Consider the following 14,184-nt stretch of genomic DNA (forward strand, 5'->3'; position numbering starts at 1 on the left):
TTTTTTTTTTTTTTTTTTTGAGATAGGATCTCACTCTGTTGCCCAGGGCCATAGCTCCTCAAAGAAAGATAACTGGTGCTATTAAGAACGACTCTGAGACAGCAGGAAAGGGATAACAGGATCATCAGAAAACACAGGAACATCATCCACTGCTAATGCTATGCTATCAGTGATTCCAAAAGAAGACTCATGGGCTACAGAGCGGAGGCACAGGTACAGCTTTTAAAAACCCATTTGGAAGACCAGGTACAGTGACTTGTGCCTATAATCCCAACTACTCGGGAGGCTGAGGCTGGAGGATTGCTTGAGGTCAAGAGTTCGAAACCAGCCTGGGCAACATAGCAAGACCCCCATCGCTTTAAAAAAAGTTAGTATAATTTTATATTTGTAAAACACTTATTGTTTTCATTATTCAGATTACAGTGAAAAATTGTAAATTCTTCTTGGCTGGTAAAGTCATACAAAAAAACTCTCTACCTCAAGTCAGTCTATCTTTTAAGTATCAGTGCTTCTTGCAAAGGGAAATGCCCACAGTCAGGACAATCAGGAACAAGGAAGAAGATGTATAATTTAAAAGGTGAAAAATTTCAAATGCTTTTAAATAACATTTTGTCCACAGCACTGTCTGATGTGATCCTCGATACACGTAAAAAAAAAATATTTAAAACAATTATGCTATAAACAGGGGAGGGTAAAGTGTCTTAAAATGTCAACGCCAGCAGGTGAGGGAGACCTCAGTGAAGACGGAGCAGTTCTGGATCTGGACTGCACCAGTGGTTACGCAAATCCACACGTGATAAACCGTCACAGAACCACACACGCACATTTTACCGAAGCTGACTTTCTGGTTTTGATTTTGTACTATAAGACATTGGGGGAAACAGGGTGATGGAAGTACACAGGACTCCTCTGTACTATTTCTGCAACTTCCTGTAAATCTATGATTATTTCAACATGAAAAGTCTTTCTTTTAATGTTTTAAATTTTTTTAAAAAGCATTGTTATCCTGTGGGGTTATGTGGAATAAGAAAAAAAAAAAAAGCATTCTGTCTCACACCTGTAATCCTAGCACTCTGGGAGGCCGAGGCAGGAGGATCACTGAGCTCAAGCTCAGCCTGAGCAAGAGCAAGACCCATCTCTGCTAAAAATAGAAAAATCAGCCAGGCGTGGGGGTGCGCACCTGTAGTCCCAGCTACTCGGGAGGCTGAGGCAGGAAGACTGCTTGAGCCCAGGAGTTTGAGGTTGCAGTGAGCTACAATGACACCGCTGCACCATATCCAGGGCGACATAGCGAGACTCTATCTCAAAAAAAAAAAAAGTATGTTGTTCAAAACCTCTAAAAACCTATTCAATGTGTAAAAGATAACCTTTAATTACCTGGAAATACCAAGTAAGTTCTCCCTGCCAGATAAATGCTGGGTGTGATCATTCCCTTACTGTAAGTATTTCTTCTACTCTTATTTTAAAACTAAGTATCTTCAATTAAAGACCAAAGACAAGGACAAAAATTCCTGAACTTAAATCTTTCTAACTGCAAGACTAACATTCTCTCTTCTGGGTGGCAACATCTCACAACACAATCCACAACAGCAGAGACAGATCTAGACGACACCACCAGAGGAACTTACAAATGTAATCCTTCACAGCTTTCTCAAAAAGGTCGTACACGTGCTCCCTGTCCAGGCCGTCCTGGGCCATGCTGATCTCGTCGTGCAGCCACTCCAGCCAGAGCTCTGCAAGACAACAGCACTTCCCCGTTACCACCTCCCTCACACCAAAGGGCAGGCTGAAAGCAGGGACTTCACTGAGAGACACCAACATCCAAACATTTTAACCACTTCACACAACCTGGCACAGTTCCCAGAAATTCAATTCTTAATACTTGAACCAGGCACACAGGTTTTATGCTTCCAAATAAGATCAAGCCACTAAAATCATAATATCCTACACCTGTTGGGCATTTTACATTTTGCAAAATACATACACACATGTATTTTCTCATTCAGTCTTTATCACAGCCTATAAGGTAGGTGAGAGTATCATTAATAATAATGACATCTATCTAAGGATTTACAACATGCTACACATGTGTTAAATGTTGTAAGCAGAACAGCTCATCCTCTTCTGTCATGCACTGCAAGACAGAAAAAACTGTTATCTTCATTTTACCGCTAGGAAAACTGAGTCTCAGAAGGTTTATGTAATTTGCTTAGGATCACACAGCTAGTAAGAGGTCTAGCCAGGAATGAAACTGAGCAATCTGATTTCAGCACCTACGACCAGCAGTTATGGTTTGTAGGAGGGAGACGGGGGCAGAGCTGGATCTAGGACAAGGGTGTCCAATTCCTGCCCAAAAGATCTCTTATGAGCGAGCATTCATGAAGATTTAACTAGAAAGATGCTCAGTGCTATTATGTTTCTAATAAGCAAAATAAGTAGAAATGACCTAAATGCAATAAAGAAGTTTCCACTAAACAATAGTTTTGTCGAATAATTAACATATGAACCATTTACATGTATAAAAGCTTAATGATAATATATTTACAACTTTCTGGTTCTGAGAGAATGGGTTAAATATGTAAACACTGGAATGGGAAATAGAGAACGGGAGTAAAGTTTAACTACATAGAAAATTTTTGTCATAAGCTTAGGATAAAGAAATCAAGATTAAAAATGTGAATCAGTGTTGTATAATCACAACTACATTTTGCAAAAAGCTACAAAATAATAAACTAAAAATAGCTGACTTTGAATGATGGGCTTTGTTCTTTCCACCACGTTACATACTCCAAATTTTCTATAAGGAGCACATCCCACTTTCAGCATTGAAAAAAATGTACATACACTTAGCGGCTAGGAATAAAACTTTTAAAATTAATTAATTTTAAAATTTTTTAAAAAAGGAAAAACACACACTCCTCAATTCTGTGTTTCGAAAAGCAGCCTGACTGCTGGACCTTACCTTCGGTCAAGGGAAAGATCTCGCTCATCTTCTGGCGGGCCATCCTCACCTTGGTAAGCTCCCCCTCCAGCCGCAGCAGCCGGATCAGGTCCACGTGGCAGTTGTAGTCATAGATGTTGATAGACAGCTAAAAGGGAAAGAAACAAGTTGAAATTTAAAATGTCATCATCTAAATAACGTCATTTGTCACTACTCGTGACAGCACACACATCAGCCGCAAAGAAAATAAATGTGCTATCTGGGAGAACCACTGAAATGGCAAATGTAACATTTAGCCTCAAGAAGAGGAAGACAAAACAATGAAAGAGGCTTTTATAATACACATAAAGCTATGTCAAATCTGTTACAATTCCTCTTAGAAGACACTATTTCTTGCTGAAATAAAGGAGACATTCTAGTGAAACAAAAAATGTGTGACCACAGCAAGTTATTAACTTTCCTAGGCTTCCATTTCCTCATCTGTAAAATGGGGATACTACTAGTCTCTAGCTCACAGGGTCTTGTGAGGACTTAAAAAGGTAACTTCAAAACATCTTTTAGCATGTAAGGTGTGTTGTAAAAGCTCCTTTATTTTATTAAATAAAAAAATGAAAATCCTTATTGGAGAAACAAGAATGGCAGCAATTTGGCATCTGTTGAACCTAAGTGACAGGTACATAAAGGTTTATTTTTACATTTGAAAGTTTTCAAACTAAAATTTAAAACAAATTAAAATATTTTTTTTTAAAAAGCTATCATACATCTGAGACAAAGGAAAACTAAAAAGAATGTTCACTAGCAGACCTACCCGTGACAAAAAGCTAAAGGAAGTTCTGCAGACAGAAAGGAAAAGATAAAGAAGGAAGCTGGAGCATCAGAAAGCAAGAATAGCAGGGAGAGCAGCAACACGGGTAAGTACAGCAGACAATCCTTCTCTCCCCGTGAGTTTTCTAAATCACATGAGATGATTAAACAAACAACTGATACTTAAAAGTGGGGATGAAAATGGGACTGAAATGGAAGATTTCACACTTCACTCAAACGGTAAAACACTGATACCACTTCAGTCATATCTGTATATTTTAATACCCAAAGCAAGCACTAAGAAAAATATTCAAAGCAATACACTAAAAATCACTATAAATAAATCAAGACAGAATTCTAAGAAATGTTCAAATAACACACAAGAAGGCAAGAAAAGAGAAACAGGAGAAACAGGAAACAAACGGCAAATAATAAAATGGCAGGTTTTAGAGCTAACCTATCAGTAATTACCTTAAATGTAAAGGGTCTATACGCACTAATTAAAAGTCAGAAAATGGTATAGAGTGGATAAGAACACAACCCAACTATATGCTGATTATAGGAAGCTAGCTTCAAATTCGAAGACATACATAGGTTGGCTGAAAGTAAAAGGACAGAAAAAGATACACCATGCAGACATTAATTTAAAAGAAGACAAAGTGGAGATACTAATATGTAAAGTAGACTTCAGAGCAGAGAAAATTGCCAGAGGCAAAAAGGATTATATTATGTCATGACACATAATGATAAATGGATCCATCTACCTAGAAGACATAACAATTCTAAATGTGTATGAATGAAACAGCACCTCAAACACATGCAACAAAAACTAACAGAGCTGAAAAAAGAAAGACACCTCCACAATTACATGTGGAGACTTAAACACCCTCCTTTTCAGTAACTGATAGAACTACTAGACAGAAAATCAGCAAGGACACAGAAGAACACCAACAAGCAACACGATCTAATTTATATACATAAAACACTCCAACCAACAATATAGAATACATATTCTTCTCAAGTGCCCATGAAACATTTACTGAAACCGTATCCTGGGCCATACAACAAACCTCAACAAATTTAAAAGAAATAAAATCATACAAAGTATGTTTTCTGACCACAATGGAATCAAATTAGAAAACTCTGATAATAGGAAAATCTCTAAACACTTGGAAATTAGGCAATACACTTCAAAATAATCTATGGGTCAAAGAAGTATCCAGGAAAATTTTTAAAAACATGAAACTGAATGAAAATGAAAATACAGTAAATTAAAATAAGTAGGATGCAGCTAAAACAGTGCAGAAGGAAGCTTAAAGAACCAAATTAAATGCATAAAAAGAATTATACACCATAACCAAGTGGGATTTATTCCGGGCATGCAAGGTTAATTCAATATTTGAAAATTAGTAACTGTAATCTACCATAACAAAAGGCTGAAGAAGAAAAATCATGGTATCGATGCAGAAAATGCGTTTGACAAAATCCAACAACTATTCATGGTAAAAACGCTCTGCAAGTTAGGAATACAAGGGAAATACCGCCGGGCATGGTGGCTCATGCCTATAATCCTAGCACTCTGGGAGGCCGAGGCGGGAGGATTGCTTAAGCTCAGGAGTTCAAGACCAGCCTGAGCAAGAGCGAGACCCCGTCTCTACTAAAAATAGAAAGAAATTAATCGGACAACTAAAAATATATAGAAAAAATTAGCCGGGCATGGTGCGCATGCCTGTAGTCCCAGCTACCCAGGAGGCTGAGGCAGTAGGATCACTTGAGCCCAGGAGTTTGAGGTTGCTGTGAGCTAGGCTGACACCACGGCACTCTAGCCCAGGCAACAGAGTGAGACTCTGTCTCAAAAAAAAAAAAAAAAGAAAAAAGAAAGGAAATACCCCAACCTGATGAAGAGCATCCATAAACAACCTACAGCTAACATCATTCTTAATGGCAAAGACTGAATGCTTTTCTCCCAAAATCAGGAATAAAGCAAGGAGGCCCACTCTCACCACTCTTTTCAACGAAGTCCTGGAAGTTCTAGCCTGTTCAGCAAGACAAGTGAAGGAAATAAAAGGTATAGATTGAAAAGAGAGAAAACTGGCCTGATTTGTCAATCACATGACTAAGAAGACAATCCCAAGAAATCAATTAAAAAAAACTCCAAGAATACTGAATTGAGCAAGGTCAAAGAATACAATACAAACCTACAAAAAACAATGAACACATGGAAAACAACTTTAAAAACACAATACCACTTACAATCACTCCAAAAAAAAAACGAAATACTTAGGTATAAACTTAAAACATGTAGAGAATCTGTATGCTGAAAATTACGAAATGCTGAGAAAAGAAATCAAAGGCCTAAAAAATGGAGAGACATTCTGTGTTCACGGATTAAAAGACTCAACATAGTAAAGAAGTAAATTCTCCCCAAGTTGACTTATAAGTTTAATGAAACTCCTACCGAAATCCCAACAAGGTTTTTTATAGACATAGACAAGCTTGCTCTAAAAGATATATGGGATGGCACAGATCCTAGAATAGCCAAAAATGATCTTGAAAAAGAATAAGATGGGGAGGAATCACTCTACCTGATGCTAAGGCCTACTATGTAGCTACAATGATCAAGACGGTGTGAACTTGGCAGAAAGACACATATATCAAGGAAAGAGACTAGAACCCAGTCACTGACCCACACAAATATGCACAAATAATTTTTGACAAAGACGCAAAAATGGCTGTCCACGGTGGCTCACACCTGTAATCCTAGCACTCTGGAAGGCTGAGGCGGGGCGATTGCTTGAGCTCAGGAGTTCAAGACCAGCCTGAGCAAGAGCGAGACCCCCATCTCTACTGAAAATAGAAAAAATGAGCTGGGTGTGGTTGGTGCATGCCTGTGGTCCCAGCTACTCAGCAGGCTGAGGGAAGGAGTTTTGAGGTTGAGCCCAGGAGGCTGCAGTGAGCTATGACGACGCCACTGCATTCTGCCCAGGGTGACAGAGCAAGACTCTGTCTCAAAAAAATAAAATAAAATAAAATGAAGTAAGATGCAAAAGCAATGCAATGGAGGAAAAGGGGGCCTCTTCCTCCACAAATGATGCTGCAGCAATTGGATATCCATAGTCAAAAACAAAAATAAACCTCAACCTAAATCTCACACCTTATATAAAAATCAAGTCAAAGTGGATCACAGATTGAAACATAAAATGTGAATCTAAAAGTGTAAAATGTTGAAAAAAACACACAGGGGAAAATTTTCAGAGTAACAGGAAGGATCCTTATGCTGACAGAACTGATCCATATCTTGACTGTATCACTATCAATATCCAAGTTGTGATATCATACTGTAACTTTGCAAAATGTTACCATTGAAGGAAACTGGGTAAAAGGTATGTAAAAAGGATGTCTCTGCATTATTTCTTTCAAGTGCATGGAAATCTACAATTATCTTAAAATAAAAAGGTTAATTTTTTTTAAGTTTTCATACAAGTTGGGATATAGGCTTACCTTGTCTGTACACCAAGACTTCCTTAGTACCTACCCTTCCAGCATGTCGCAACATTTTAGCAATAAATATTTCCCTCTCCAGAAATAAAAGATTACCTATACTTCATTCAAATTATACCCCGCCATCTGACAACGTACTCTACTAATCCAGGCACTAGTTATTTCATTAAAATACAGAAAGATAGCTAATGAATTTGATTACTTGAACTTCAGGATAAAAATTTAACAATTAACTAGCTGTGAACCTTTAAATGGAGGATGGGAGGAGCAACCATTTGCAGAACACAAATATAAAGGATTATAGGGTGTTCAAGTAATTAGATTTTAAACAAGAACCCATTATCTTTCTCTATTAATCATGATAATAAAAGTCCGCCATGGCTTCCCAATGTCCCGGGAAAGGCTGATAGAAAGGAAACAGCTGGTGCAATCAGGGGAAAGGCAGAGAAGGGAGAAAAGAGCACGCCTTTACTTAGCACCTACTGTGTGCCAAACCGTGCCAAGAACTTTATGCACAATGCGTCACTTAAGTCCCCCAAGAGCCCTGAGAAGCAGGCACTATTACAGTCTTCATTTTACCAATGGGACACTCTAGGCTCCGAGAGCTGAAATAACTTGTACGAGGTCCTTCCATTACTGAGCAGGAGGCTTGGATTCTCACGTGTGTACAAAGCCACAGCCTTTGTACCGCACCATGCTGCACTGACAAATCTGCCTGAAACACCATGAGGTGCCACTGTCAGCGCACGAATTACAGAAAATCTTTGCTTTTCTTATGTAGACAGATACCACAGCGAATTGCCAGCTTTCAGAAAATACACTCGGGGATGAGGACAGCACTCACAAATATGGCAAGGCCGAGTTCCCCACAGGCCTATTTGGAAGTTACTCATCATTTTGCTCCACCGTAAGAGCAAGTTATAGCAAGAACAAGAGGCTGTGGGATTAGGATGAGGTGGGAGGAAGGTTTGGAAAAACTGGAAAAGTGCATTTCTAGATCCCAGGACAAAGAGGATAAGACCAAAGGCCCTTCAATTCACCATCACGTGCCAGGTCCCATCCGGTGTGGTCACCTTCTGATCTCCATCCTGCCCTCTGTGAACTGTGGTGGGACAGGCAACGGCAGAGCACTAGGAGCCAGGAGACCTCTGCTCCGACCCATCCTCCTCCCTAGTAAGTATACCCTCAAGGACTTTACCTCTCTGGTACCAAGCCTTCCCTTCCCCCACCTCGCAGATAATAAGCTCATCAAAAGGCCAAGGGCGAGCAGTCCGAAGAAATGATATCAACAAGGGCAGGGACGTAGTCAGCCTGGTACCCCGTGTCACACTGTATTTGGTCAATTAGCTTCAGCACACTTATTTACAAAAAGTAGAAACGGTAACCACTTGCCTCTCCCAACTGGTTCCTTTGACAGTCAGATGTTATGACAAGTAGGACACACTATACCAACGGATGATATCACTATTATGCAACTTAACAAAAATATCAGGGCCAGAGGGAGCAGTATAAGGAAACTGACATCCAGCAAGGTTAAGTGAGTAACGCAAGTAAGCAATTTCACATCACTGAGTGGTTTCATATCCAGTGTGACACTGGGTCCACGGGCAACCTTTAAGAGTTCAAATCCTACCAAGAATGACTTTCAGTAAATCATTTCATCATTTGTTCTGAGCCTCTGTTTCTTCATCTCTAAAGTGAGAATGTGCTTAATCTTTCCTGTTTGCCCCTCCAAATCCACTCCACTCCCTCTGCCCTGTCCTGTGTCCCCCAGCGTAGACCACATTTGTGAGTTTCCTGGCTCTTGGGCTACCAGGTGGGTTACTCCAGCAGGAGGCACCAGCAAAAGTTGGGAGGAAGCTTCCAAGAGACGAAGGTCAGTGTATTTTTCCCCTCCCAACCTCCGACAGGACACTGGGGATGGAAGCCCTTGAACACACACCCTGCCACAGCTCTGGTGCTCTCTCCACACAACTACTCAGGTAACCAGTGACCCTTCACCCCTTTAGGCCTAAAGATGGACACAAGCTTCTGCTGTTACTAACTGTAGGATACTAAACCTTCACTCCTGATTTCCCCGCCCACACCTTTATAAACATGGTTGTCCTTTCACAGACCTTTTCTCAAATTGTCCTAATTTGAATGGGCCACCTATTTCCTGCTGGGACTCTGAAATAAAGGGGACATACCACCACCTCATCAAGTTACAGATTACCCAGCTCACGTTACTTCTCAGTGCCAGGCACTAGGTATAATTACCGTTATGACAATCACATGATGCAGAAATTGTTCCTCCCACTCTACAAATGAGGAAGCCGAGGCTCAGAGAAGTAAAGAAGTTCGCCCAAGCACACACAGGGACGGAACAGCTAGAACCGGGGCTTTAACCTCCGGATGCCAAAACCTCTACCTTTCCATTTCTATTATCACCGTCACGGTAAATATTTTTCCCACTACACCAAATTTCATCATTGTCGTCATTCCTACAAGAAACTAACACTCTGTTACGAATAAGATTTTATTTCTACTGTGGACATAGTGTAACTGTGTGGTTAAGGGTGGGATTGTGGAGTCGGTTCAAAGGACAAGGCCTGACTCGCCATTTGCAGAACTGTTACCTTGAACAAGAGACTTTTCTCCACGAGCCTCAGTTTCCTCCCATAAATCCAGGATAACACTACTTCCTTCACAGAGTCGTGGCAAGGACTCAATAGGACGTTTGCAAAGCACCTCGCATGCTCAAAGCGCTCAAACGAAAGGAGCTACAGTGATTAACAGCGGGTTTGCGGCCCCGGCGGCTTTACAGCCAGTGAGGACCAGGGAGGCGGAAGGAGCCCGCTGCCCCCCGCCCCTGACCCACCTGCTCCTCCAGCCTCTCGATCTCTAGCTGGTTCTTCTCCTCCTCTTCGTCGTACTCCCACTCGTACTCCCCGGGGGAGCTCTCCGCGGAGGAAGCCATGGCGTACTCCTCATCATCCCCATCGCTCTCGCTCACGCCTTCCTCCTGCGGATTCCACTCTGGCCCTATGGTCTTGTACGTCTCAGCAGTAACAGCTCGCGATAGCACCTTCCTCCTCGTCTTAGCCGCCTTAACTTCATCCTCCTCTCCCTCAGCCTTGGGCCCAGCCTTGGACTCAGCCTCCGGTTCTGAAACCGAGGTTGCGGCCGCCGTCGCCATCTTGCGCTTCCAGGGATTCTCGGGTCTTCCCGCGGCCGCCGAAGACCCGGCTGAAGTAGAAGCTGCCCGCGGCGCGCGCCTGATCAAAACCCCGCTTTCTTGCCACCGAAAGGGAAATTGCGAGCCTCGGATGACGGGAAAATCTTGAAATACACACAATTCATATTACCTTTATATCCTTGTAGAAGCTCCCATCAGAGAAAATACTCATTTACATGGCATGTGTTCCGTCACAACTTCGGACAGAAGTTGGGTCTTTGGACAGGAAATGGAGGCCATAGAGGAAGTCATGGAGTGAGCGTGATGTCTGTAGTCAAGGGTTTGGCGCCATCTTGAGAAGGTAAAGTGAGTCAGAACAAATGTCTTACTTAACGCCTAGTGTGACCTGGCGCGTAGTTCTGTCTCCCCAGCAACTGCGCCCCAAACGCAGCGAAAAACTCCACGTTCTCGGGGAAGGATAGACTCCACCATTCATGTGAAAAATCCATTTCCCTGATTCCCATTCCCCATTAGCCTGGTAGCTAGTACGCCTTAAATACACGTGCGAATTTTCTGGTTTTATAAGATATCTTGCAAACCAATAGTAAAAAATTACATTAATAAGCATTTCTTTAGAAACTCTTAATTGCTAGGCATTGTAATATAAATTGTGAGTTTGCTTTATAGATAAATAGATATATACATTATTTTTCAATCAAGGCATGGTGTTTCCTTCTTAAGCTTCACATTTTTGAGGTAGGAAAGTCTTGGTGTGTTTCTCTACTTATTGCCTTTCTCCCTCATTAGCAAGCTTAAGGGGGCAGGAATTATGTCTGTTTTGCTGTCCGCTGGATCCCCGGAGTCTACTATAGCACCTTGATACACAGTAGGTACTCAGCACATACTTGCTGCATGGATGAAATAACAGTCCTTGAATTAGTACAAAAGGGAAGGGAGATCCAGGCTTGGCGTGACGATTTCATTTGCCTAGGGTCACACAACCAGGAAGGAGCAGAACCAGGATTGTAACCCAGCATTATCCAAGTTCAAATCCCAACTGAACCTAACGCTCTGAGCAACCTTGGACAAGTTAACTAAACCGCTCTGAACCTCAACTTCCTTAAGCTGCAAAACAGGGTTAGGACTGGTGGTTCTCAGCGCCACATTCCAGCCGTGGGCTTTGTGAACGCCAGCCTGGCCCCGCACTCCAGGAGCCTGAGGTCCTCTCCCACCCACGATCCAGCACTCCAGATGAGCCCTCCGGCGACTTCACACCCTCCCGCTCTCCGCCCCGCCCGCCCCCAAGAGGCGGGGCCAAGGCGCGGGCACGTGCACGGAGCAGGAGAGCGCAAGCGCGAAGTCGCAGTGACGTCAGAGGAGCGCCCCACCTCTGCGCTCTGGGACTCCGCCGCCGCAAGCCGGCAAGATGGCTGCGGCTGGAGCCGGCCGTCTGAGGCGGGCGGCTTCGGCCCTATTGCTCCGGAGTCCGCGCCTGCCGGCCCGGGAGCTGTCAGCTCCGGCCCGGCTCTACCACAAGAAGGTAGGGTTGGACGAGGGGATGCGTAGGCCGCCTAGAAGACTCAGGCGCCCTGGCGGAGGCCCAAACTGGGAGAGACGGCCGCGGGGTTCGGCGCGGCCCTGGACGGAGGGGCCGCCCCCTCCCACGTCTTCTGTCTCGACTCACTTTCCCTTGCTGCTCAGTGAAGTAACCGCAGCTTATATATAAATAACAGCTACCGCCGATCGGGCGGCGACTTCCAGTGGGCCCCGCCGCTCGCCGCGACTTTGTGCGTCTCGTCTTTAAGCTTGCCAACAGCCCAGGAGGGAAGGGCCTGCGATGACTTGCCATTCCGAGTCCAGGGACACACCCACGCTGCGGCCCGGGCTCCGGCTTCGGCCACGGCACTGCCCTGGCTAAGCGACCCTGAGCGTGGCACTGCCCCTCGCAGAACCTGTTTCCCCAGGTGTGACACGCGTGTGGCGGAGGGGCCCTCAGGCGTCTTCTGCAGCATCTAATGTGTGGCGTCCTCGACGTGGCCCCTGGCACAGAGACCCTCCGTGTGCACACCATTTGTGGTGCTGTTATTGTTTTGGGAGCGCATAGCCTCCGAGGGGAGCAGGCACATAACAAACAAGCGCAATGGTTTTGTTTTGGTTTTTTGGCGGGGGAGAGGGGAGAGAGATGCGTAGTTTGCAGCCCCTTGCCTTCCAGAGGGTAAAATCCCCTAGTCTTGAGACTCTCACTCGGGAAACTACTAAAGAATGCCGTAAATCAACGTGGCGCAGCAAGTCCGGATTAGATGTGATCTGGTGGGTCTCGGACTTGGAGTCAATCCATACTCGGATGTCCGTGTGGGGAGGACTGGAAAATCGGAGTACTTACTGGTAAACAGACCACAAGGTCATTAAAGACGTCTGTGTACCAGTTTCGGTTGATGTTTATTCTGTTCTGGCTTCTGCACTTTTGCCAAGGACTTCACTCCTCCCCCACCCGGGCGTGCGTTTTGTTGACGGCGTGCGCTGAAGGAACTTGGGCTGGCAGCCTTCCCGTCACCAGGGTGCGCTGCTGCACCAGGGCGATGTCAAGGACCTGTGACACCGTCATGGCACTGCTCACCTTGAAGCTTCCCAGAAAGCCTTCCCACTCCTGGGCCATAGTCTTTTTAGATTTTTTTTTCCGCTGTTATCACAAATCTGTGAAGGTAGTTGGAGAAGGAGATACAAAGTGTTTGGGCCACAAATGGTTCTCATTGACATGAGTAGAGGCCTTTATACCCAGATGAAATCTGGTACTTAGTGACTGCCTGCTAGGTTCAACTTGCTGACTTCGACAAGCTAACCATTAAGTCAGGAAGACCGGTACCAACAAAGTGATCATTATTTCTCGTAACCTTTCCGTTTCAGGTGGTTGATCATTATGAAAATCCTAGAAATGTGGGGTCCCTTGACAAGACATCTAAAAACGTTGGAACTGGATTGGTGGGGGCTCCAGCATGTGGTGATGTAATGAAATTACAGGTACCAGCTGGTTTTCAACTTTAATGGTAATAACAATCCCTTTGCTTACACGGTGCTTTATAGTTTACAAAGCATTTGCACATACAGCATTTCATTTGGTCTCTATCTTTATTCCTGTGAGATGGGATGAGTTGATACTATAAATGATTAGCAAGTCCTCAATCTTGGTTCTCTTACTGGTATACTAGGCTGACCTTTTCTGAAATAGGAAACTAATCTCATTTTTCTACTCACTGTATCGGCTTAAATCCCAACTTCAGCCAAGTAAAAACAGAAACAAGCAGGAGGGAACTATGAAGTGCAATTTGGTGCCCAAGAATGAAGTACTAGCGAGAGACCTTTATTGCAGACTTTCCCAGTGTTTAAAAAGGCAGACTTCCTCGGATAAGACTTCATAGTTAACATGCAGGCTAAGGTTACAAAACAAAACTGGGGTGGAGGGGCATATTTTCCATCTCATCTTTACCATCTAGGCCTGTAGAGTTGTTCCACGTTTCACTTTTCATCACCAAGCTCTTTGAAACGTAGCAAAGTCCGTAACTAATGCCATAACTTACAGTGTGGAAAGCAAGTGCAGAGCCCTTGGGGAAGGTCCCAGTAAACTTCCATGAGCGCCAGGTTCCAGAGGGTGGCCCCAGGAATCACTGCTTAACTCTTGTTTCTTTTCTAGATTCAAGTGGACGAAAAGGGGAAGATTGTGGACGCCAGGTTTAAAACATTCGGCTGCGGCTCCGCAATTGCCTCCAGCTCGTTAGCCACTGAA

The 14,184-nt window shown here is 43.6% G+C and overlaps 2 protein-coding genes across 2 annotated transcripts in view; one reads left to right on the forward strand and one right to left on the reverse strand.

Moving 5' to 3' along the window:
- The window catches only part of SART3 (squamous cell carcinoma antigen recognized by T cells 3), a 33,839-nt gene extending 23,383 nt beyond the window's left edge, over positions 1-10,456 (reverse strand). The window contains exons 1-3 of the mRNA XM_012657592.1: positions 10,107-10,456; positions 2,963-3,089; positions 1,579-1,733 (exon numbers count right to left, since the gene is read on the reverse strand). Of these exons, the coding sequence (XP_012513046.1) occupies positions 1,579-1,733; positions 2,963-3,089; positions 10,107-10,424 (600 nt within the window). The 5' untranslated portion in view covers positions 10,425-10,456. The remainder of the gene's footprint in view (positions 1-1,578; positions 1,734-2,962; positions 3,090-10,106) is intronic.
- A 1,330-nt stretch (positions 10,457-11,786) lies between these two features.
- The window catches only part of ISCU (iron-sulfur cluster assembly enzyme), a 6,496-nt gene continuing 4,098 nt past the window's right edge, over positions 11,787-14,184 (forward strand). Inside the window, exons 1-3 of the mRNA XM_012657599.1 lie at positions 11,787-11,943; positions 13,308-13,421; positions 14,092-14,184. Of these exons, the coding sequence (XP_012513053.1) occupies positions 11,830-11,943; positions 13,308-13,421; positions 14,092-14,184 (321 nt within the window). The 5' untranslated portion in view covers positions 11,787-11,829. The remainder of the gene's footprint in view (positions 11,944-13,307; positions 13,422-14,091) is intronic.

Source organism: Propithecus coquereli, unplaced genomic scaffold (assembly GCF_000956105.1).
Source record: "Propithecus coquereli isolate 6110/MARCELLA unplaced genomic scaffold, Pcoq_1.0 Scaffold552, whole genome shotgun sequence".
Classification (NCBI taxonomy): Eukaryota; Metazoa; Chordata; class Mammalia; order Primates; family Indriidae; genus Propithecus; species Propithecus coquereli.